The sequence below is a fragment of the Macrobrachium nipponense genome, chromosome 8 (assembly GCF_015104395.2).
Source record: "Macrobrachium nipponense isolate FS-2020 chromosome 8, ASM1510439v2, whole genome shotgun sequence".
NCBI classification, from domain to species: Eukaryota; Metazoa; Arthropoda; class Malacostraca; order Decapoda; family Palaemonidae; genus Macrobrachium; species Macrobrachium nipponense.
The window spans coordinates 30,448,597-30,473,082 of record NC_087203.1 but is presented as its reverse complement, the minus strand read 5'-3'; the positions used below and the strand labels follow the sequence as shown (position 1 = coordinate 30,473,082).

General features: G+C 44.2%; 1 protein-coding gene across 3 annotated transcripts in view; it reads right to left on the bottom strand.

The window, feature by feature from the left end:
* Nucleotides 1–24,486, bottom strand: part of LOC135222633 (quinone oxidoreductase-like protein 2 homolog) — a 189,197-nt gene that overhangs the window by 75,554 nt on the left and 89,157 nt on the right. For all 3 annotated transcript variants that reach the window (XM_064260763.1, XM_064260761.1, XM_064260760.1), the window contains one exon: nt 13,353–13,435. In XM_064260763.1, the coding sequence (XP_064116833.1) occupies nt 13,353–13,435 (83 nt within the window). The remainder of the gene's footprint in view (nt 1–13,352; nt 13,436–24,486) is intronic.

Here is a 24,486-nt window from a genome sequence, read left to right as displayed (position 1 = left end):
TTTTTCAAAAAGTGTGTAGGACAGGCTGAAGAGAAATGACAAATTTTTTAAGATAATTTGTATTTTTCATAGCTACAAACCTGAGGTCTTGACAATAGCATAGGAAGTACTATGCTACGAACTCTTCATATTTGATGTCGTGTCATCTTAACTTGGACGTCATTTGTCTGAAGCCGGGATTGACTTTGGAGCAGGTAAGGTTGGTGGCTCCGTCCTTGTCTCCACAGGATGCCTCAGCGTTGGAGTCTATGACAGCCTCCATGTTGCAAACAGTTTCTTGGCTAGACTTCTGGTCGGCAGTCATTGCCAAGATAGCTTCTGACAGGTCCCCAGAGGGATTGGTGAGTGCTTCCTCTCTTGCCAGTTTGTTGCAGTTTGGAGACAAGGTCTTTGAGTTCAAAGTCCTGTGCTTCAGGCTGACCACAGCCCCTCAAGTGTTCACAAGGGTCTTCTCTCTCGTCTTAAGTTGGGCCCATGCTCAGGGAATCCGTTTGCTGAGGTACCTCAATGATTGGTTGGTCCTGGAAGGTTCCAGAGAGAAGCTGCTGCAGGACAGAGATCATCTGCTTCGGATTTGTCTGGAACTGGGCATCGTGGTCAACCAGGAAAAGTCAAACCTCGTACCCAGTCAAAGGATTCTCTACCTGGGCATGGTCATCGATATGGCAGTTGCGAGAGTTTTCCCGTCAAATCAGAGGTTGGAAAGTTGTGAGTGGTGGTGCGCAACTTCCTGTCGGAACCACATTAGTCAGCTCATCAGTGGCAGGTTCTTCTGGGAGTTTTGTCTTCTCTGGAGAAGCTGGTCCCTCATGGGCGTTTTCATCTTCGGTCTCTGCAATGGAGGCTGGGGGAATTCTGGTCTCCAGCTGGGGACTCATCCCTGTTAAAGGTTCCTCTGTCTCTGGAAGTGAGAGAGGACCTTCGTTGGTGGTTGGATGACTGAAATCCTTTGAAGGGTGTTCCTCTGCATTCTCTCCCACCGGACTTCCTTCTGTTTTCAGATGCCTCCCTTGCAGATTGGGGGCTCATTTAGGCGGCCTCATTGCCTCAGGTGTTTGGAGTTTGGAGGACGAACAGCAGCATACCAACATCTTGGAGTTGAAGGCAGCCTTTCTGGGTCTGAAGGAGTTTCGGGAGGGAGTAGAGGGTCATTCTGTTGTTCTCATGTTGGACAACACCACGGTGGTCGCCTATGTGAACAAGCAGGGAGGCCTGGTTTCTCGTCAACGTCACGCCTTGACCATCGAGCTTCACCAGTGGGTGGTCAGCAATTCAGTAGAGCTCTCAGCCAGGTATATCCTAGGTAAACGGAATGTGGTCGCAGACAAACTACTTTCTTAATCCATTCTGACTGTCCTCCCCTAAAAGTTTTGGCAAACCTAGCAATTTCTTTTGCCTTACAAGGTGTGCCTGCTACAACTTGTTGACCAGATGCTTTTGGCACTTTTTTCGATGACATGGTGATGTTTATTTATAATCTCAACAGCCCCTGGTTAATGGCACGGGGTTCCGTTCCTGGCCGTTGCTGCTAACCAAAAATCGGCAATAACAGCACTAAAAACCTGCTTAATAGTGCTGTTAACTGAATATCAGCACCGTTAACCAGAGATTGGCGCTGCTGTTAACTAGACATCAGTGCTGCTAACCGGAGATTGGCGCTGCTAACCAGAGATCAGAGCAGAAAATCCAGTTAACAGCATCACTAGATAAGCGCCGTAAAACCGGATAGCTGTTAGCCGATGCCGCTGTTAACTGAGGGCTGCCTACTGTTGTTGGTGATGGTATTGTTGTTTATTGTTCTGTTGACTTCTAGTACAATGTTAATGTTGTTATGAGTTTTATTAGTTTTGATTCTGATTTTATATTGTTAATTTTAATTCTTTTGGGAGACATTGAGCTGAACCCTGTGCCATTACTCATTACAGCAGGAAATACTGCAAAGTGATGTAATATACTTAAATATTCAGGGCTTAAGGTAAAATTTTCTTGATCTCCAGAGTTGTGCCCATAACTAGAATTTGTTGTGTATATCTGTGACTTGTAAGTGCTAGTAACAAGTCACAGTTTAAGTTTTTAATCTCAAGTTTGATGGCCCTGACTTTATTTATCAACATCCCACATGCACAAGGTATGGCTGTACTATACTGTAAGTGTGGACAACCTATTTATCGTCAGAAATATTTGGAGTGTAGTTGCCATGAAGTTCTTTTAAAATTTTCAGCAAGTTCTACAATGCCTATGTACTATTTGCTGTTTACCCTAAACCAAACATCAACGATTCTATATATGACTGCCTTTTGTAGAGGATTAGTATGGTTCAGTCACAGTATTCAAAAGCCTCTTCATTTTTTGTGGAGACTAATACAAAGCACAGTGACTGGCTAAATTCAAATTCCTTATCAACATGGCCGGTCTGCTCTCGAGTCCTGTGTATCCTCTGATTTTGTCCAGCTACTGAGGAACCCATGCACATTTCTGTTATTGGATTAGATCTACATAATTTTCACAGATATTTCAGCTGTTGTGAAGTCCAAGGTCTGTGAATATATAGGCACTTCTGATCATTGTGCCACTGAGATGGACATATACTTATGTTGGTCAGTATATTCCTAATTCCACTATTGGAAAAATGGTTGGTTGAAATCCAGAGCCAATTGGGATTGCAATATTGACACTTGTCAGGCACTGAATATTTCTGATGCTACACTATTAGATCCAAATCCCAAGAAGTAGTTAAATGAAATTATGACAGTTATTTTAATTAGATATATCCTTAGAAAGGTCATGACAAACAGACCAAATTCAACGCATGGAGACGAAATCATTCAAATGAAAATGACACCATTTTTGTTGAGTCACTCCATGCTGCAAATAGAATTTGCCATACAACCAAAAAAAAATTACAAAAATTCCTTGAAGAGGCAACTTGAAGGAATTGCTCAGCCTCACCTGTAGTGAAGCAAATTGGTAACACCTATCTTTCAGTCATGCTGTCTTCCATTCCAGATAATGCTAGATTGGTTACTGGGCTTAGGTAAAAGGCTGAACTGCTTCATCAAGCTTTTGAAGCTAAGCAATCAGCTGAGGATGTCCCTCTCCCTGATACTTGTCATCCTGAACCCCTTCTTACAAAATATGCATTTTGCTCCGAGGATGTCAAGAAAATGTTATTGTTATAATACAATTAAGTTTGTTCATACTTACCTGGCAGATATATATATAGCTGTATTCTCCGAAGTCCGACAGAATTTCAAAATTCGCGGCACACGCAGTGGGCGGCAGGTGGTAGTACCCATTCCCGCCGCTGGGAGGCGGATATCAGGAACTATTCCCATTTTCTATTCATATTTTATCAGTGCCACTGTCTCCTGAGGGGAGGTGGGTGGGCACTTTAATTATATACAGGGGGTCCTCGAGTTACGACGTTGATCCGTTCTTACGATGCATCGTAACACGATTTTCAGCGTAAGTCGGAACATTGAAAAATACCACATGATTTAATGTAAATACCTATCAATAACAACGAGAGAACAATTCCTTACCTTTATTAGTTTGATTGGCTTGCACACTGGAGAGGAAGCTGCGGTGCTGGAGAGACTGGGGGAGGTTAGTGAAGAGAAAAAGAACCTCCAGAAGTTGCTGGAGATGCTGAGGCAGATGATTCTTGAGGTGAGGCAGAACATACTACTGCAAGTGTCACCCATGCCTTCTTGTTGGACTTCCAAATTACTGGTAGTTGACCCTTCCAAATGCCCTTGAGTGCCCTTGGATTTTCAGCCTGATACACCAACAAGGGCTTCAGTTTGAAGTCGCCAGCAGCATTACCCCCAAGAAGTAAAGTTAGCCTCTCCTTGCTGGCTTTATGACCGGGTGCTGACTTCTCCTCCTTGGCGATGTAAGTGCGGTTAGGCATACGTTTCCAAAACAAACCTGTCTCGTCTACGTTAAACACTTGCTGAGCAGAATAACCCCCCTCCTTAATTATCTCAGACAACGCTTTAGGAAATTCACTCGCTGCTTTCTCATCCCCACTAGCAGCTTCACCTTGCAATTTAAGGTTATGGTAATTGGCCCGAGCCTTAAATCGCATAAACCAACCCCTACTAGCCACAAACTCTTCACTTTCACTTCCCTCCCCCTTTTCTTTTTTCAACGCTTCAAACAATCTTTTCGCCTTCTCCTGAATCACCATAAGGCTGACTGGGATACGCCGTGATTTTGGTCTTCCAACCAAAGCACCAATAACCTTTCCATTTCAATTATTAGACCACTACGCTGCTTAGTTATCACTGTCGCTTTCATAGGAGCAGATCCTTTCACATGTTCAACGATGCGCTCTTTATCTTTGATAATGGTAGCAACGGTCGAACGGCTAAGGCCAAGCGAGCGGCCAATGTTTGTTGGCGTTTCTCCCTTCTCAGATCGCTTTATAATGTCCACTTTAATTTCCATGGTGATGGCCTTTCTTTTCTTCGATGCACTACCATCAGAAGAGTCCGCCTTGCGCTTGGGAGCCATAACAAAGAGCAAAAAGTTACAAAAACGATACAACACGAGGGAGAGAGAGGCAGTGTAAACAACCAAAATGGCGTATGGGCGAGGAATGAGCGTAGCGAAGCGACGCCGTCCTCTCCCCCACAAAGCGTATTCTTCCGCCGTGCGGCTGGAAACTAGTTCGCGTTTGTTTACGTTGCTTACGACGCTAAACCGCGTAAGACGGAACGACGCAAAATATTATTTTTTATATTTTTATGGGGGCGCGTTCGTAACCACGAAACATCGTAAGTCGAGACCAGCGTAACCCGAGGACTTACTGTATATCTGCCAGGTAAGTATGAACAAACTTAATTGTATTATAACAATAACATTTTGTTCATGAAACTTACCTGACAGATATATATATAGCTGAATCCCACCTTCGGATGGTGGGAAGAGACAGAATAGGATTTTTTGGGAAACTAAATTAAGTAGATGATATACATCTTGGTTCCTCACCTGTTAGCATAGCCGACTTCGTGAATACTGTCACCAAAGTCTGCTTCTGCGTTACTAGAGTTGCCAGCGAGGTAGAGACCTGTAATGCTGGTGCGCTCTAGATGATCTGTCAACGGGGGCGTGACCACAATGTGACTAGACCATATGACCATACTTCTGAGGGCAACGAAGCTAAAACCACCACCTGACCTAACCTATCAAAGTTAGTTCCATAACTTCTAGGCTAAAGAAAAGGAACGCGCCTCAAGCGACCAACCCTTCAAAGTTAAAAGCACACCTATCCCTTTTCTATAGGATAGGATTCGTGTTGCTTGCTGCCCCCAATAATATATCTACGGATATGTATGGTCCTAGCGACTTACAGATCTCAAATGTCGTCTTCACAACCCTTTCGGGAGTGTGAAGCGAACACAGAGTTGCTTCGCTAAAGCGTGGCACTCAGGATGTTACTGAGTGTCATGCTCTGTTGAAATGCTTCCGAGGCCGCGCCCTCACCTCTTGAGCATTCATATTAAGAAAAAATCTCAAATCTTTATGCAAACATAATGAATGAGACTTCTTAAAAGAACTCCTTGACTATAATGCCAGGGTGTTCTTGGACATGAACCAGTCTGGTCTTTTACGGAACACCGCAGATTGTCCGTTGACCTCGACTTTCTATAGTTTTATCAAGATAAAACTTGAGAGACCCGACAGGGCACAGGACTCTCTAATGCCCTTGCCCAATAATTTGTGCCATACCCTTGGTCTCCAAGCCTTCGGGTCAAGGGTTAGACAGGTTTTCGTTCTTATCAAGAACGGAAGGCTTAGAGGACAGACCGCATTATGTCCTTTAAAGCTAAAACCTCTGATGATGGCTAAAACCTCACTAACCCTCTTTGCCGTGGCTAGAGCGGTTAGAATGTTAGCCTTTCTGGTCACGTGTATTAAGTTCGCAGAAAGGATAGGTTCGAAATGCTTTTGGTATCAGAAACTCAGACTACGTCTAAGTTCCATGCCGGAACCTGCGATCCAGAGAATTTCAAGATCTCCCCAGACCTCAAAGATCGTGAAGCTTTGTTGTTTGACAGAACCGAATCTCTGAGCCTAGAGGCCGTCAACAACCTATTTGCATATTCTACAATAGTTAGGACTTCTAGCTTATCTCATACTTCATACGGAAAGATAGAACCATAAAGAAATTCACAGAGGTCGAGGTGGAGGAACAGTCATTTCCCTTTACTATCTCCAGAAACGGCCCCCTCCGATTGAACACTGAAAATAGGCAGCACTGCTTTGCCTTGGCCAAGAGACTGCCATTAATCTTGAAGATCTTATCGCTTCTCAATAGTCTGAACGCCTTCAGACTCAGAGAGGAGAGATATTAGATACTTCACTAAGTGACGATGTTAGATTACACCATTTCTCTCGGGAAGAGTCTTTGGACAATTCTCTGAATTACCTGACCTCTGTGAATCCAACCTCTTAGAGGCCAACATGTGGCGACTAAAGCTAATCCTCTAGGATCATGAATAAGGGAACAACTTAAGAGGAAGCTCCTTCGTCTTCAATATTACGAAAAACTTAACGAAAGGACGCCCTCAGTCTCTCCTCAACTTTCGACATACTTCTAAGTGAGGATTACTCAGACGTCAGTAGTTGTTGCCTTCGATCGAGAAGACCCGCACGGACGTGCACTAGTTTAACGAACCTCTTGAGGATCGTTACGTTCCGTGCCCAAGCCCATAACCAACTCTCTCTTCTTGAGCTATGAGAGAGCTGAGAAATTATCCGAGATGATTTGGGCCACTCGATCTTTGATGTTATTCCAATTTCTTCGTGAGGAAAAATTGTAGAGGTCGGAATTGCTGTTTATTCAGGGAAAACAAGCTTCTCCAGCGAGGAAATGGTCCCCAGCAAACTCATCCATTCCCTCACTCAGCCTGCTTCCTTCCCTAAATAAGGCTGCGCTTTGCATAAGCAGGAGAGCATTATTATAGTGCTATGCCGCGGTAGATTCGTACAGAATTCTGTTACCGTGCGGTAAACCCGCACCGAACAAGTATAAGAGATATCTTGTTGAAATTTTCTAAGTAAACGGAAGGCATGTTCATCCATGATTACTAGAAATTTCCTCAACCCGAGGCTAAAATCCATGATTGTAGGGCAGAGAGACGGCTTATTCAGCCATTCCCGCAAGGGAGAGACGTAACCAACCGCGCATGTCACCGAGCTAGCCGGTACTGCGTAGATCACAGTAACAGCAGCCTTGTTCATCGTCTCGCACTATCTGCCTGAGTTGCCAGCTACTCCTTTTACGAAGGGATAGGTATGAAATTATCGAGCAAAAGGAAACTCTCAAGCAGGCATATTTAAACGAAACAAAATTCGCTAAATACAGAAGCTGAGTTGGTGTTGTCGTAACAATACCTGAAGAGTTGTTCTTACTCCGAAAACTCTTGGAAGGTTGAAGGGAGTGTCAATTAAATACATTAGAACAACAGTTCTTTCGGCTTCTATCCGCAGAGGTAAATACGATATGCGTATATGACTTGACCCATGCGTTAGCAAAATGACGCAAAGATAAACTACGTAAGTATTGTAGTAATTTGAACATCGAATTCTCTACTACATCTTTCCTCGACGAGGAAGAGAGAAAGAAAGGAAAACGACTGTCTACGTTCTAATGAATGAGACTTTTTTAAAATAACTCCTTGACTCTTTGCCAAGACTCTTTGCCAAGAAAAGGGGGTAATATTCGAATAGAGATCATCAAGAGAGAACCGAGGATCGAAAAGGACCGTTCAATGTTCTTATGATATTGGACATAAGACTTCTTGGATCTAGTCTACAAGTCTTTTTCTTACTCCCCGGATGAGCCTCTGAAAATGAATGAGAGCTCTTCCGAAATTTGTTAATGAGTTTATCCGCTTAAACGATAAAAACGTTAAAATCTATGTCAATGAGAACTACCCCATTTATGAGGGGTCCCCCACTTAAATGACAAAACGTTTAGTATCTTGACAATGGGGAAAACGTCCTTACTTGACAAAACTATTAGCACTTTGCTAATAGGGGAAAACCCTTTAACATGACCGAAAGTCACCCAGGAATCCGAGTATATAATCTTCCCGATTCTCAGAGAAATCGAAGAAGAGGAAAGAGGGATCGAAGAAAAAATTCGGGTATGTCTCTCCGCTAACTCCAAATCCTTTTTAAAAATTTCTGTAAAGGAATGTCCTGTGGAGAGTCCTGAAAAAACCTCCTCTTGACGAGCGTTTAGAAAGTGTCACGCGTCCTAAGAAACGTCCTGAACAGCAAATAAGACGCCTTCTACAAGTCTTTTCTCTCGCAAAGCGTCCTGCCTAGCTTCCACCGAAGCGTCCTGGCGAATGTCCACAAAAGCGTCCTCATAAGCGTCCTGCCGAGCGTCCTCAAAAGCGTCCTGCTTAGCGTCCTGGAAAGCGCCCTGCTGAGCGTCCTCAAAAAACGTCCTGCTTAGCTACGAGCGTGTCTGAGCAGAGAACACCAAGTCTTCTGAACGACGTTTCAGAGAGGAACTCGTTGAGCGCCCTGATGCATGCAAGGCCCGCCAAGAGGCGTCCTGGCGAGCGACCTTGCCAACATCTCAATGTTATGACGAACCGCGTTTTGCGTATGACGTTGAATATTTTCAAGGGACGTCCTCATGCGAGTCTCCATGGAGAGCCGCACGCTGCTCCTGAAGTGTGTGAACACTAAAGGAAGACGTATGGCTTTCGTCTTCAAGACGGGCCTTAAAGACCTTCATACCTTCTTACAAAGACAGTGGCCGCCTGTGCGACAACTTGCGTCTTAGTAATGCAAAAGAACATCTCCAGAAACGCACTCAGCAAAGGAACGCCGAGCGTCCGAAAGACATCCTCGCAAGGTGCTTGCCGAGCGTCCTGGAGAATGTCTCTACTTATAGGACGTCGAGCACCTCCAAAGGCTTCCTCACGTCTAAATTGCCCTTCTTATGCCGAACCAGAGACATAAGTTGTTTGACTGTGCAAAGCAGCTTGCCGGACGTCAAACTTATCAGCTTGCTTTTTCGAAGTAAAGCGAACGTTACATAACGTATACGGAGCGCCATGAGGAGAGGAGACGAATACTGAGTTGCTCCTCCAAAAGATGGAATCTAGAATGTCCTTGATTACCAAATTCTTTTGGAATGCTAGCGAGGTTGAAACAGCTCTAACTTCATGAGCGTTCACTCGCAGGAGGCTCAAATCACTCTTCTGGCAAGATGAATGAGCCTCCTTAATAATGTATAAATGATGTATAAATGAGCGTTCACTCGCAGGAGGCTCAAATCACTCTTCTGGAAAGATGAATGAGCCTCCTTAATATGTCCCTTAGGAAAAGAGCCAGTGCATTCTTCGAAAAGGGTAATCTTTCATCCTCTCGTGACGAGAGAGAGGACGTGAAGCGTCCTCTTCTCTAAAGCTTCTTTAGGGGGCGCGAGTCCTTCCGAGAGCTCCAACCCCTGTGTGGGGAGGACGCCTCGGAGGACGAGAAGCAATCCTTCAAGATTCGTGCACGTGCTCGATCTTCGGCAGCCTGGGAAGCGACAACAGGACCTGCCGAAAGGAAGCCAGATCAGCATGAAAAACCCGTAACCCTCCTTCGGCTTTTGACATGCCCTCTCCCTGGTTTCCTGGGAGTCCGACAGAGGTCTAGGCCTAGAGGCGTTATGGGGCCGATCTGACGTTCCCTCCTGACGAGAGAGAGGACGTGAAGCGTCCTCTTCTCTAAAGCTTCTTAGAGGGCGCGAGTCCTTCCGAGAGCTCCAACCCTTGCGCGGGGAGGACGCCTCGGAGGACGAGAAGCAATCCTTCAAGATTCGTGCACGTGCACGATCTATAGCAGCCTGGGAAGCGTCAACAGGTCCTGCCGAAGGGACGCCAGATCGGTGGGGAGCCCCCGTAACCCTCTTGCGGCTTTCGACATGCCCTCTCCCTGAGTCCTGGGAGTCCGACAGAGGTCCAGGCCTAGAGGCATTATGGGGCCGATCTGACGCCCCCTCCACAACACAAGGGGCACTACACTTCACAACACTGATTGGAGAGCAAGCACTATAGTCTAAGATTACTTGATGTAATCCTCTAGCAGACACTTCTTCTAGGCCCATAAGCCATACCACAGGATTAGGCAAAATAAAATCTACAGGAGGTTAGAAGGTTCATTATTTCTAACTTCTGTTTACTGTGGAGGAAAACTCCTGATTCTAACACGCTCTAAAATGCGTACATGAATCCTACTTCTTCCGTAATCAGTCACACATTACACTAATTACATTGAACTTATGCAAAGAAAACATGTAAACGTCATATATACTAAGCGAGTGTCTACCGAAAGTTCCGGTAGCCTCACCCTACCCCATGCAGACAACAAAGTCTGAAACTAGGCTAACTAGCTTCAGACATCAAATGCAATGAAAAAATTTACGATAGCGTATGCCTAGCCACAAATCCAAGTCAATAATCGAAAGAATAATTAGGATACTTAAGCGGCTAATGAAGTTTCAAAATCCTAGGCGGAGGTCTGTAAACAGTTGTTTACCGACTGGCGACAGAAAAAATATGAATAGAAAATGGGAATAGTTCCTGATATCCGCCTCCCAGCGGCGGGAATGGGTACTACCACCTGCCGCCCACTGCGTGTGCCGCGAATTTTGAAATTCTGTCGGACTTCGGAGAATACAGCTATATATATATATCTGTCAGGTAAGTTTCATGAACAAAACTCTAGATAATCTTGATAGCTGGGGTGGAGAAGATCCTGATGGTTCTTCCCTTTGTTTTTCAAAAAAAGATTCATAGATTCTATAGATTTTAATGTTGGTGTAGTAGCTTTGTGGATGAGCGCAAGCTTAGTAATACAGTGCCTGCCTGTTCGTAAAGGGTGGCTTATCTGTAGACTGCTGTAACTACAGGCCAACTTCTATTCTCCCTGTGCTCTCCAAGCCACTGTATGAATATGTTGACTCTAAAGAATTGTTGGCTGATAGTCAATATGCATATAGGAAGCTGCTAGGTACCTGCAGTGCTCTTGTCAACTTGACATGCCATTTGCAAGGGATCCTTGATGAGGGTTTTGAGCGCAGAGTAACTCGAGACAGAATTTAGTGCTGCTTTCGATTTAGCAAATCACCAGGCACTTATTTATAAATTTCAGAATCTTGGAGTGGATTTATATGTTTTATGATTACATACTTCAAGATTTTCTTACAGGTAGGCAGCAGAGAGCTGCAGTAGACGGGAACTTTAGTGAACAAAGACCTATGTGTCTGGAGTTCCACAGAGCAGTGTTCTTGGGCCACTGTTATTTTTAGTGAATACAAGTGATATACTAGTTGTTGGCCTGGAAAACAAGAATACAGGCAGTCCCTGGTTATTGGTGGGGGTTCCATTCTGATAGCTTGATGATATGCAAAAATTGCTGATAACCGCACAATTTTTGGGGCTTATTGGTATTGATAACCAGATTTTGGCACCAATAACCGGTTAATGGTGCCTCTGTTAGGTATGCATTGGCACCAATACGTACTCTCTATTGGTGCCAATAACTGGAAATCAGTGCATTTTGGCACTGAAAATAGCCGATTTTTGACAATTTTTGGTGCTAGACAAGCCCCGCAAAAACCTGCGGACTGCCTGTACAGTGGGGCCCCTGTATTCGCAGACTCACGCATTCATGGATTTCTCTCTGGACCATATCTACCCATTATTTGTGGGAAATCGCCTATTTGAGGTATTTTTCTATGAGAAATATCCACAAATTCCTGTTTTTTTTATCAATTTCATCATAATAGTATGCACTTTTGGTGATAAAACTATTAAAAAAACCAGGTATTAATATTTTTAGTAGGTTTTTCTTGAGTGTTATCTAACAAAATAGGCTGTTTTAAGCATTTTTATAGGGGTTCAGTGGGGTTTGAGGCTGAACTCCAGTAAAATGAAAACACTACTGATTAGCAGATATCGTACAGATTTCCCACTCCATGCTCCACTTCAGGTGGATAAAATTTTGCTGAACAAGTCTGAAACTTTAAATATTCTAAGTGTAATCTCTGACTTACATCTCACTTCCAAGAAACATCTAATGAAAGTTTCAGCAAATGCTGCATGAGTCAGGTATCGTTAGTAACATAAAATCAATACAACCTGTTTTAGGCCAGTTGTACTCCCTTTACTAGAATACTTTTCGCCGGTGTGGATGTCTGCTTCTGCCAGAGATTTATCTCTTTTTAGATAGAGTGGTTCGTGGTGGTAGGTTTCTGTTTCCTAATAGCAGTAGTTATGACTTGGACCATCAACTTTTTCATAAGCTGTGTTTCAGCAGAGATCTTTCACATTCACCAATATGCAGTAAATGTGCATTGCTGTCAAACTTCTAAGTTCCAGAGGTCCTTTATTCCTCACACCACTGGACTGTGGAACAGCCTCCCAGAGGAAGTCATGCAATTGGAACTTCAAAAGTTTAAGTGAAGGTGGAATACATTACTACCCTAATACTCTACTTGCATGTCAATACATTTTTATCTATTTGTTAATTTATTAAATTTTTTTTCAGCAAGTGGGGTCTCTTCTTTTTGTATTTCCCTATACCTTGTCTTACCTTTTCCTAATGAACACCATATTATTTATAAGCTTGAATTTCAAGTCAATGGCCCATATGGACTTGTTCTATGAAAAACAAAACAAACAATAAGAAATGTAATATGTACCGGCATAGATTTTAGCAAAATCTGTGACAAGTGAATATGTCTGCTAATCTTGTAGTTATGGTACTGTACTTTGCAATTGAGGTTTCCCTCTCTCTTTGAAAAATGTCATTAAGAAGTAGTGTGTCATACTAAGTTGTTAAAAAGCAAACAAAACACATTAAATAATGTAATAAATATCTCAACAAAATCTTGTAAAATGCATATGTAAGTACTACCTTCTTTGTAACCAGTTAGCTGAATAATAAGATTTAAGTACAACTAAGCAGTATTGTATATAAAATCAATTTAATGATAACAGAGTGGCTGCTCTCCTTGATTTTGGGAAATTTGGCTAAGGGACTGATCTAGAATGTGTGTGCAACTCTGTTGATTTTGGAGTGTATAGCATCTGTGCTACATTCCCAGCAAGTAGAAAATACCTGGCTTTATGCAATTTGACTGGATGTCTGAGTGTCAAATATCTGTGCTACAGACCTAATTAGTGTTTTATGTATAAAATAAACAATACTCAACAAATCAACTTCCCGTTTTGAAAAGACAATGTTCCCAGGTAAGAAAAGTAAGAGTTAACATGAAGTTATCATAAATTGTTTTAATATAAAACTGCTATACAGAATTAACTACTTACCTCTCAAGACATGCACTAAAGACATCACCTCCAACAGCATCAAATATAATGTCCACACCTTTGCCACTGGTAACTTCTCTAACCTGAAATTTTGAAGAAATAGCTACAGTTACAACAATAATCATTATCATGAAACAAAACAAAGCTTCCTTAAAAAAATATTCAGTAATTTACTGGCACCAGTATTGTTCACTTAGGCAGAATAGTTTATAATAAAAGACATGTATGAAGTTCACTTCAGTTGAGACATCCTCTAATATAGGGGATCTTGGCCATTACTCTAACTTCTTTGTTTTGCAGCCCAAATGATGTGGGCCAATTGCAGAGGATAAAAGAATACACTGTGTCCAAGTACAGAAACAGGTTTGTATCTACAACATACTGTACAGTGGTACCTTGACCTACGAGTGAATTAATGTACAAGTTTTCCGAGGTGCGAGTTGTCACTCGGTTGATTTTTTGCATTGTTACACGAGCAAAAAATTGAGGTATGAGCTCGAGATGCCACTGCTACTTAAATGGCATAGTGATGAAAATTAAGATAAGCAAAGAAGAAAAAATAGATATGCATCTTTTCCATGAATCTTTTAAAAAGTTATAATACAGGCAGTCCCCGGGGCTTACGAGAGGTTCGGCTTACGATGTTTCGAGGTTACGATGCTTTTCAATTATATTCATCAGGAATTATTTCCAGGTTTACAACACATGATCCCGGGTTACGGTGCTTACAACGCAGATCTGACAGAAGAAATGACTCCGAAAATGCAAAATAATCAATATTTGAAGGTTTTTTTTTTAATGAAAAATGCAATAAATATGCAGTTTACATAGTTTTTAATACACCCAAAGCATTAAAAGTAAGGTTTTCTTAGGATTTTTGACGATTTTCCAGCTTACGACGATTTTCGGCTTACGATGTGCCTCAATAATGGAACCCCCGTCGTAAGCCAGGGACTGCCTGACATTACTTCACTGTATCCAATAATACTGTATGTATTCTCATATTATTGTATTATAAAATACTAATAACATAGCGGTCAATGTTTTGGTTTGGAAATCAGCTGATGGTGAATATGAGTTTGTTTTGCCATATTTAACTCAATTCTGAGCTAATTTTCTTGCTTCTAGTTAGCATAAACAAATATCTAGATACTTGACTTATATGAGACGGGAATTTTTTGTTATACGTGTTTTTAAGTCAAAATATGACTTGAATATGTCTCGTTGTGATTGTGAACTAAATTATTTTTTTGTTAACAGATTATGTTGGTGGTATGTTTATTGGGTAAAACAAATTGTATGATTCTGACTGCTATTTTCAAGATATTTATCTTTTATCAGCATGAAAACACCAGTAAAATGTGTTCCTTCAAGCCCAGTAGTTTTGATTAAAATGATTTTCTCTCAATTTTATCTACTGTTGTGTTTGATGGCATAAGTTTACAGGAGTTTTATCCTTGTTGCGGATGCACGATAAAAAGTCATTGGCAGCTTGAACAGTTTTCTCAGCTTCAGCTACAACTTTGTTTAAATTTAATGCATATTTCTTTGTTGATCTTTGATATACCTATAGTGAATAAAGTTATTACATTAAAATATCTCAGTCCTATTCTACATAAAACGTCATTTATAACAAAACTACTGTAATTGTTTACTATCGTACAATGGTTGAAATGCAAGCCAAATGGATGTTGTTGTTATCCAATTCTGTTGTACTCAGCAAAAAAAGTTGTTTCTCGTTTAGTTGTTCATGGCTGTACACACTTACGTAATGAGTATAACATTAAAACAATACTTTCATCATTCTCTTTTGCTGTTTTTGAACTTATTTAACTAGAAGATGGGATAAAGTTAGGCTATTGTAATTTGGTCTTTCGTAAAATCGGATTATCATAAGACGAATTATCGTAACTTGAACACTACCTGTACACTATATGAAACCTTATTATATATTTACACAGTCTTTCTATTATGTTTTAATAAAATATTTGTTATTTAGAAATGTATTTTCCTTATTTAATAACATGAAACATAAAAATATGGGGTGGCATTTTGAGGGTTGGAATGGATTAACGGCATTTTATGTATTTTCAATGGCAAACATTGATTTGATGTGCAAACAAACTGAGCTACGAGCTCGGCCATGGAATGGATTAAACTCGTAGGTCAAGGTACTACTGTATTTGACAATCATTGCTGTAGTTTGACATGCTGTTGATTAATTTTCAGGTCTTTGTGCTGTTAATCCTTCAATACAAAGACAGCCGAGAGGTTTGTTGAAGAAATCTGATAACTCTAACATCATCTTATTTTTCCAAGTTTTTGACAGACACTCATATCTTATCAGTGCTTTTAGGTACTTCTCTAGCACATTGGGTATGTCAATGGCAGACGTCTTAATTTCTCGAGACTGTTTAGTTCCCAAGCACCTTTCGAGGGAAGTTAAGGAAACATATCATGCTTGAGGTGATCCCTCGGTTAGCTAAGTTGTTGGCACTTGCTTACAACATGAAACTCCATTCTTGAAAATAATCATCTGATCACCTGCAATTCAACAGAGCAGACCAATAAAATTAGCACATTTATAATTATTTGCATTGCTACAAGACAGTATTAGCTTGCTTGGGCTAATCTAATATTCTGAACTTGGTCTTAAAATCATCATAGAGCAGATCCAAAACTGAGGAAGTTCTCTACTAACTGTCAAACTTCCATACTTCCCAAAGGAAATCAAACTAAGGGGAAGACTGGACGTCTCCTGCAGAAGCAAAAAATCAAGAAGGGTTATCTAGACCAAACCTATGGTAAACTGGAAGTCATTCCTTCTTGTTGAATTATGAAGAATGGCAGGAGCAGGTTCCTCCTAAAACACTGTTAACAGGATCTGGTTGAATGATGAGAGTGTTTAGGGCCAATAGCACAATGACTTTAAAAGAGCATCTTGATTCTGGCATATAAATATGACATCCCATGTCCATATTTGGGCTAGCTTGGACTGCAGCATTCAAAATCAAAAGAGCTATGGTGAAAGAGGGCTGAAGAAGTCTTACTTATGATTCTAGATGCCTCACAATATGAAAAACCAGGGATTTGGGCTAGCTTGGACTGCAGCATTCAAAATCAGAAGAGCTGTGGTGAAAGAGGGCGGTGGAAGTCTTACTTTATGACTCCAGATGCCCCACGATATGAGAGATGCAACTGATTTAATTTTTGTGAGGCACTGTTGACCCAAAGACGAGAAGGACCAAGGAATGACAATGAGTGACTGAAATAATGAGGAATACCCATTTGAGTCCTTACTACAAAGACAAACATGGAAAAAGAGAGGCAGGGCTTAAAAAATATGCATATGGTCTTGAAGGAAAATTCAACAATCCTCCAAAGCATGATTGTATTCAACCAATCCTCCTGATATCTATGATGCTGATGCCATAAGAGTGAATACAGAGCTTAAAGCACTGTGGAGGCATGTGGAGCTGTAATTAAACCAAAAAGGAGGACTAGCAACAGAGTTCTGCAGGGAGAAAAGATGGAACCTTAAGGATATATAGCAAGGCTCCAGTGTAGGCATCCCTTAACAGTATGAACTTGTCCTAATCCCAAGTTCAAGTGGCTCATGAGTCGACAATTTCACTGGCAAAGAAACCTTACTGTCCATTGAGTTAGGGATGAGGGTTTGGGGAACCCATAGATAAACCTGCCGAGTTATCAGCTAGTCTTAGAATGGATGGAGGGGGTCTTGGAATCTGAAACATGCATCTTCAGCCACCTAAGACATGATGACCTAGTGCAATGGCTTGTCATCTGCCTCTGCTATTCATAAGCAACCTTTAAACATACTGATTCATTACCAATACAGACTGCTCACAAAGGGAAACTGAGGGGGTTGCATAATAAAACTTCCATATTCTCATGGCATGACAAAAAATTGTGCACATAGCTCTGTCTTACAAAGATTTAATATTTCCATGGGTACTAACAGAGGGGAGAGAGCTCTGCTGGCTACCATCATCCAGGGAGGCATAAACAAAGTGAAAGGCGGCTCTCTTGCAGGTAACTCCAATAACCTTCATAAAAAGACAGTGGGAATCTGCATAAGAAATTCCTTAATCCTTAATTGAAAGTTGATATTTAATTTGGCATGGCAAAACTTGAAAACTTCAACTTAGAAACAGAAAACTGCCTATTATCTCATAACATTCAACAAAAACATAATAAAAATTATAATCACACATACAGGGATATGTAATGGGGACATCAAAGAAGCATATGTCAATCTGAAAAGTATATTTAAAAAATGACAAATTTTCTAGGACAATTTGTATTTTTTATAGCTACAAACCTGAGGTCTTAACAATAGGATGGGATAATTTCTAGTGCCTAGCTGGATCTGGTTAAATTGCAGATGAAAGCAAGGAATCTTGTGAGATCTGGCAATGTGTGCATATATCGGGTGAAAAGTGGTCAAGGTCCATGCACCCACGCCACAGCGTCAGTCTTTCCCAACTCAAGATGTCTTAGCAAGACAGAGAGGCAGCTAGAGGTGGGCAGCACAATGTTAAGACCTCAGGTTTGTAGCTATGAAAAATACAAATTGTCTTGGAAAATTTGTCATCTGTTCATACGCGAACAAACCTTCGGTCTTAACAATATACTTGGAGGGAGGTACAGACATTGTAAACTGGCTGGGGGCCTACCCATCAGTCCTGCTCCAGAAGAAATAACTTCCAGAGAGGGACTGATGCCCGTGAGAAGCTAGATACATTGACATCTAACCACCCAGACACTGAGCGACGTACAATGATATATGGGAGAATCAATGCATAGGGAACTAAAGAGAAACTTTGACTGTCCAACAACAAACCAACACACCAGGGTTTGTTACCACTCCCAACTCCACCTTGCCAAGGAGTGGAGCATATTCTACCGAAAAGAGTTGCTTATTTGCATGCCAAGCTACCAAACTATCCGTATGACTACCTTACTCACCTGTATCAGACAAGTCCAGTGAATGACGTGTCTATTCCTCAACCCGCCAGAAGAAGGAAGAAGGAAAGGTGCAAGAGAAAGAAAGAGACCAGCAACCTCACTCATTCTCTCATCCACACAATCATCTTAGGAGTTACAAATGTGCCCTGTTAAGGGCAATGATGAGCTACACAATCTATTGGGCAGCCACCACAGGACCCAGGGAAAACGTGTCACAGATCTGTGGGCAACATCCTTAAGATAGAAAGAGGTGAACGTGGACTGGCGTAACCAAGTACCAGCGCTCAGCACTCTTATGTACTGCCAAATTCTTTTTGAAAGCCAGAGATGGACCAATACCCCTAACGTCATGCGCTCTAGCCTGCACAGACGTGGCAGCGGAATCATCAAGAGTCAAGTATGCCTGTCTGATTGCTTCCCGTATCCAAAAAAGAGATAGTATTCTTTGACAGCTCTTTCTTTGTACATCCCATGCTTACAAAAAGTCTATGGCAGCCTGGTCTAAGGTACCATGTCCTTTTAACCCTGGACAGGTATCGCTATTTTGGTGCCCCTTTAAAGGTTTGTGGGGTCGAGCTCAACCCAATTGCCCAGAAAATTTTGTGAAAATTCAAAAACTGCAGCTATGCTGCACATTTTAATTTCTAAAATCAATTTCACCATTGCCGAACACTACTGAGAAGATAAATCAAACCCATCTACAAATTGAATATCTATTACAAATATATTTAAAAAATGAATATCTATTACAAATATATTTAAAAAATAAGTATATAAAAAAAAATAATTTACAAAAATATTTACAAAAATACAAACCTGAGGTCCTTTAACAATAGGAATGTACTTACAGCGTAGCTGGAATTACGGCCGTTGAATCTTGAACAAGGTGGTTAGGCAGTAACTACCGTGGGCCTGCCCGGATGTAAACACTCCACTTGCCTTTCAGCCAAGGTTCAGATTGAGGGGTGGCATGAGGTGGGCATATTTGTTAAAGAACCTCAGGTTTGTATAGTTAGGAAAAATACAATTTTCAACAAATTGTGATTTGTTCCGATATGTAATACAAACCTTTCGATCCTTTAACAATAGGAAGACTCACAGATTGGTGGGAGGAATCTGAGTGAGCCTCTAGAACTGACTGGAGTTCTGCGCACCTAGGCTACTCCTTCTGGTCGTAAGAGCGGGGAGGAGTGCCCTGCTGACTCTGACAACTTGATCGGACTATAGTAGCTGCATGATCAAGAGTCAGACTTCTGGGCCTTTTCGAAATGAGTGAGGGAGCATGACTCATCTGAAAAAGGGCTGTGAAGAATATTGGAGTCGTAGACATTAATGCAAAGTTCTGGGAAGGGTTTGCATTATTGTCAGTCTCCTTCCTCCCCTTGCTAGAGGAAGGAGTGGAATTGCTTCTATGATTCTGATATGAAACATAAAAAGGATGTTTATGTATAGGCTTACCGCATCAATCGTCTGACCAGCCAGTGTGAGTTCGAGTCCTATCCTCAACCCGAAGGACGAGGAATGGAGAGACGAGGCGTGGAAGGGGGAGACCCAGTCATTCTCGCATCCTTCTTACCTCTTACAACTACACACCATGGACGAGATGCAACTTGCCCTCTCAAGGAGCTGGGTAAGCAAACACATCTTGCAATAGGAATGTACTTACAGCGTAGCTGGAATTACGGCCGTTGAATCTTGAACAAGGTGGTTAGGCAGTAACTACCGTGGGCCTGCCCAGATGTAAACACTCCACTTGCCTTTCAGCCAAGGTTCAGATTGAGGGGTGCATGAGGTGGGCATATTTGTTAAAGAACCTCAGGTTTGTATAGTTAGGAAAAATACAATTTTCAACAAATTGTGATTTGTTCCGATATGTAATACAAACCTTTCGATCCTTTAACAATAGGAAGACTCACAGATTGGTGGGAGGAATCTGAGTGAGCCTCTAGAACTGACTGGAGTTCTGCGCACCTAGGCTACTCCTTCTGGTCGTAAGAGCGGGGAGGAGTGCCCTGCTGACTCTGACAACTTGATCGGACTATAGTAGCTGCATGATCAAGAGTCAGACTTCTGGGCCTTTTCGAAATGAGTGAGGGAGCATGACTCATCTGAAAAAGGGCTGTGAAGAATATTGGAGTCGTAGACATTAATGCAAAGTTCTGGGAAGGGTTTGCATTATTGTCAGTCTCCTTCCTCCCCTTGCTAGAGGAAGGAGTGGAATTGCTTCTATGATTCTGATATGAAACATAAAAAGGATGTTTATGTATAGGCTTACCGCATCAATCGTCTGACCAGCCAGTGTGAGTTCGAGTCCTATCCTCAACCCGAAGGACGAGGAATGGAGAGACGAGGCGTGGAAGGGGGAGACCCAGTCATTCTCGCATCCTTCTTACCTCTTACAACTGCACACCATGGACGAGATGCAACTTGCCCTCTCAAGGAGCTGGGTAAGCAAACACATCTTGCAAGCATCCACCACTGGTCCAGGGAAATGAAGTTCCATGGACCTGTGGGCAGTTCCGAAGGGAAAAAAGATATGGTCGCAATGACCTATCCATCTTCCTGTCCGACATATTCTTCGGAGTGATGTCCAGTACCCATACTGGTCTATCCGTCTGCAGCGAAGTGTCTCGCCGTCTCGTATCCCACTGCAGCGAAGTCTCTCGCGGTCTCGTTTCCCACTGCGGCAAAGTCTCTTTGTCTCTGCAGTGGATAAAGACAACGGCACTACATGGTGGGTGTCGATAGTTATGGGTACCGGAACACGCCAGTAGGACGAAGTAATAACTGATCTGGAACAACCGATACAAAGTCCACAGCGTAGCTTGTGACGGTCTTGGACGCTTCGACAGCTGCCGACTGACTGCGTTCGGTTGTGTGAGCCAAGGCGAGCTGTCCATGCATCCGAGGCGTAGTCACGTGACCCCCGCCTTTTGAAGGGTTATGCCGAGAGACCATATAAATCGTCCATCTGTTGCCACTGATGCCGGAAGGCGAGATGATGATTCTCTCATGGCATGTGCCCAACAGAGGAAAGTCAATTGCCTTCTAGAGACCGAGGTCCCTGATGGCAAGACAGAAGTTCTCATAGTAGTTGAATCTCAACTAAGGAGAAACAATACTATGTGCCGTTGAAGACGAAGGTGATAGGTGAATGCAGACCTACGTCTTCACAGCCGAATCGAGAGAAGTTAACTCTCAAGATTCTGAATGTAGAAAAGTCCCGCCAATGATGCCAACCCATGAAGACAGCTTAATCCCTGCTATTTACAGAGGACTGAAAACGCTAAACCGCTACTTCATTGCTGTTCGGTGAGAAGTCGGGATTTGCAATGAAAGCGGAGCGCTTTTCAGTAATGAAAACACAGGGATTGTACTGCCTGAAGAACTGTTTCTCATGGGCTGAATCATCTTCTTCTTCTTCCCAGCTTTATCCAGGGAGGACATCTATATACTTGGTGATAACAGGATACCGAAGACGATAGTTCAAGCCGAACTGGATGTTCACACCCATTCTCTATCACGGGGTTGGCCGCCTACTGAGGCGATGGACCGTCAGGTCCATCCAGGCTGAGCCCCTCCCGAGATATTCTTCCTTCAGCAGCAGTACTTCTCTCGAACGCTAGAAATTCCAGGAATTCGAGCATTCGGCGAGATTCCCGATTATCGTAGTAACAATTATCTGGGATTCTCGTCTCGCCCACTCTGGACCGTGGTTTCGCCCAAGTGTTTGCAGATCGTAGAAGACCAGAACACTCGGAGAGTGCTAGAAACTCCGAAGAATTCTAAGCACTCAGCGAAACCCCCACCGAATTCGTCAGACGATCATCGGGTGGTGGTCCTCCCGATTCCTGTAGAAATCGAGGATAGGGCAAGATCCTTCCTCAACGACGGGGACTTACGTCCGGTAGGACCCGAAGGTCCCCCCAGGAATGCAGTCCCCGATGTGGAATCCTATGGAGAACGCTCTCCAGGATCCCTCCCCTTCCCGTCGCAGCCATAGGGAGAGAGGGAATGGGGGAGGAAGATTGGATACTCGCTCGCCTTCCCAGCGGAACTAGCAGTCGGAGAAGCGAGTACGGGCAGCCATCACCGTGCGGTGATGGCCGCTCAGAGTCTAGGAAAACGTTTTCCCGAGGAGGGTTATGAACTCGTACTGTAGCCTAAACGTCTGCCGCCACCGTGACTGTCGTCTGGGTGGGGCTGAGCGAGCACCTGACAGGAGAGAGCCGATACCGTCCTCCGACGCGTCCCAGTCCTCGTCGAGGTCGAAACCTCTCAAGAGGACCGAAGGGGGAGCCCACCCCGGTCTCTGTGTGCGTGGTCCAGCCGGACCGTCACGTGAACGGCGGTGATGGTCACTCCGAGAGTCTGGGAAGCGTCATTCGTCCTCGCCAGCCCCCCACGATCTCCTCCAACCACTTGAGCGAGGATCTGTTGGTCCCAAGACCGAACCAGGCTCGTGGCCGGACTGTAAGAAGTGCATTCATCACGGTCACTCCTGTTCGCCTCGTTCCTCCCGGTGTAGCCTGAGGAGGTTGAAGGGACAGGTGAGGGAGACCTGACGCTCCTACCCTGCCTACTAGCAGAACCAGTAGGCTGGGAGGACTGCAGGCGATCACCAACCCACGGTGGCGATCGAGCTGCAGGTCTGGACCAGCGGTCTTCCTGCGGCAGAAACGCTGGACCAAGGAACAGAGCTTCGGTCTGTTGTGTCAGGGGAGCAGAACCGGTAGGCTGGGAGGACTGTAGGCGATCATCAACCCACGGTGACAATCAAGCTGCCGGTGTGGACCAGCCGGTCTTCCTTGTGGGGGGGGGGGGTGGGCTGGCTGCTGCTGCTTCAGACGCTCGATCAGGCTGCAGGCCTGGTCGAGCGGCTCCCCCGGGAAGAGCGGCTGGACCGAAAACAGCGGCGACAGTCCCGAGCGTCAGAAGAGCTGCTGCTGGTCCCCCTCTCTTTTCGGTTCTGGTGGGAGTGGCGGTCAGGGGACCGGCAGAGTCCGCTGTTGCGGTGGGAGCGAGGCCTGTCCTCTCGGGCTGGTCCAGGCGACCAAGGGGACCGCTTCCTCGCCTCAGCCCGGGGCCGGTCTGGGACCGTCGCGTCAACCCTGGGTACTGGCGGCTCGCCACGAGAGCAATCGCTGGCCTGGTAGGATTTACCTGGGCGACTCCCGCCAGTCTTTCACTCTGTGCCTGGATCCTGGCGCCGAGCGAACTCGGTTGCCTGGGTCTTGGCTGCACGGTCACCTGCAGGTGACCGTACACTCGGTACCTCTCATGAACGAGAGGCCAAGACGGTACCTGGCGTCGAGGCAGAACCTCTGGCGCCAGGAGAGGAGGTACCGGTGTTAGCCGGTACCCCTCCGGTCCCCGTCATCTTCTTCCTTGCAGAAGTAGAGACGGCCCCATTCCCAAAGGAACAGGAGGACCAGCGGAAACCCCAGACCCATAAAGGTTTCTAAGCGAGACTTCTTAGGGGGGGAGGAGGCTACCTTCTTCTTCTTTGGCTGGGGGGGCCTCGGAAGTCGAAGGGGAAGAGGTGGCAGAAGACGATGGTGACACCTTCCTCTTCTTCCTGGACTTCCTCTTCGCCAGTTTCCTCAGGACAACCGAGAGGTCCTCCATCCAGGACGGAGTTGGGGCAGTTGCCGAAGCAACACGGCCCGGCCCAACTGCACCTGTCCGGAGGGACCTGCAGGAGTAGCAGTGGAGAGAACGCTTCCTTAAGGAGAGGTATGAAACTCCTACCTGGCAGGTGAAGCGTCTGCCACCCCCAAGAACGCGACCGTCGTCAGGGTGGGGCTGAGTCTGCACCTGACAGGTGACAGCTGATACCGTCCTATGACTCTCCCAAGTCCTCGTTGAGGCCGAAACCTCTCTGAAAGAAAAGGATTAATTAAAAGAGGGCTGGATGGCCCGCCTCCACCGGTCTCTGCGTGCATGGACCCACGGGAATATCACGTCAACCCTGGTCACCGGACGATCGCTGTGAGAGCGATCGCCAGTCTGGCGAGAGTCACTCGAGCGACTCCTACCATCTTCCGCTCCGTGCCTGGGTCCTGACACGGTGAGCGTACTCAGCAGTCTGGACCCTGGCTGCACGGTCACCCATAGGTGACCGTACACTCTGTAACGCTCGCAA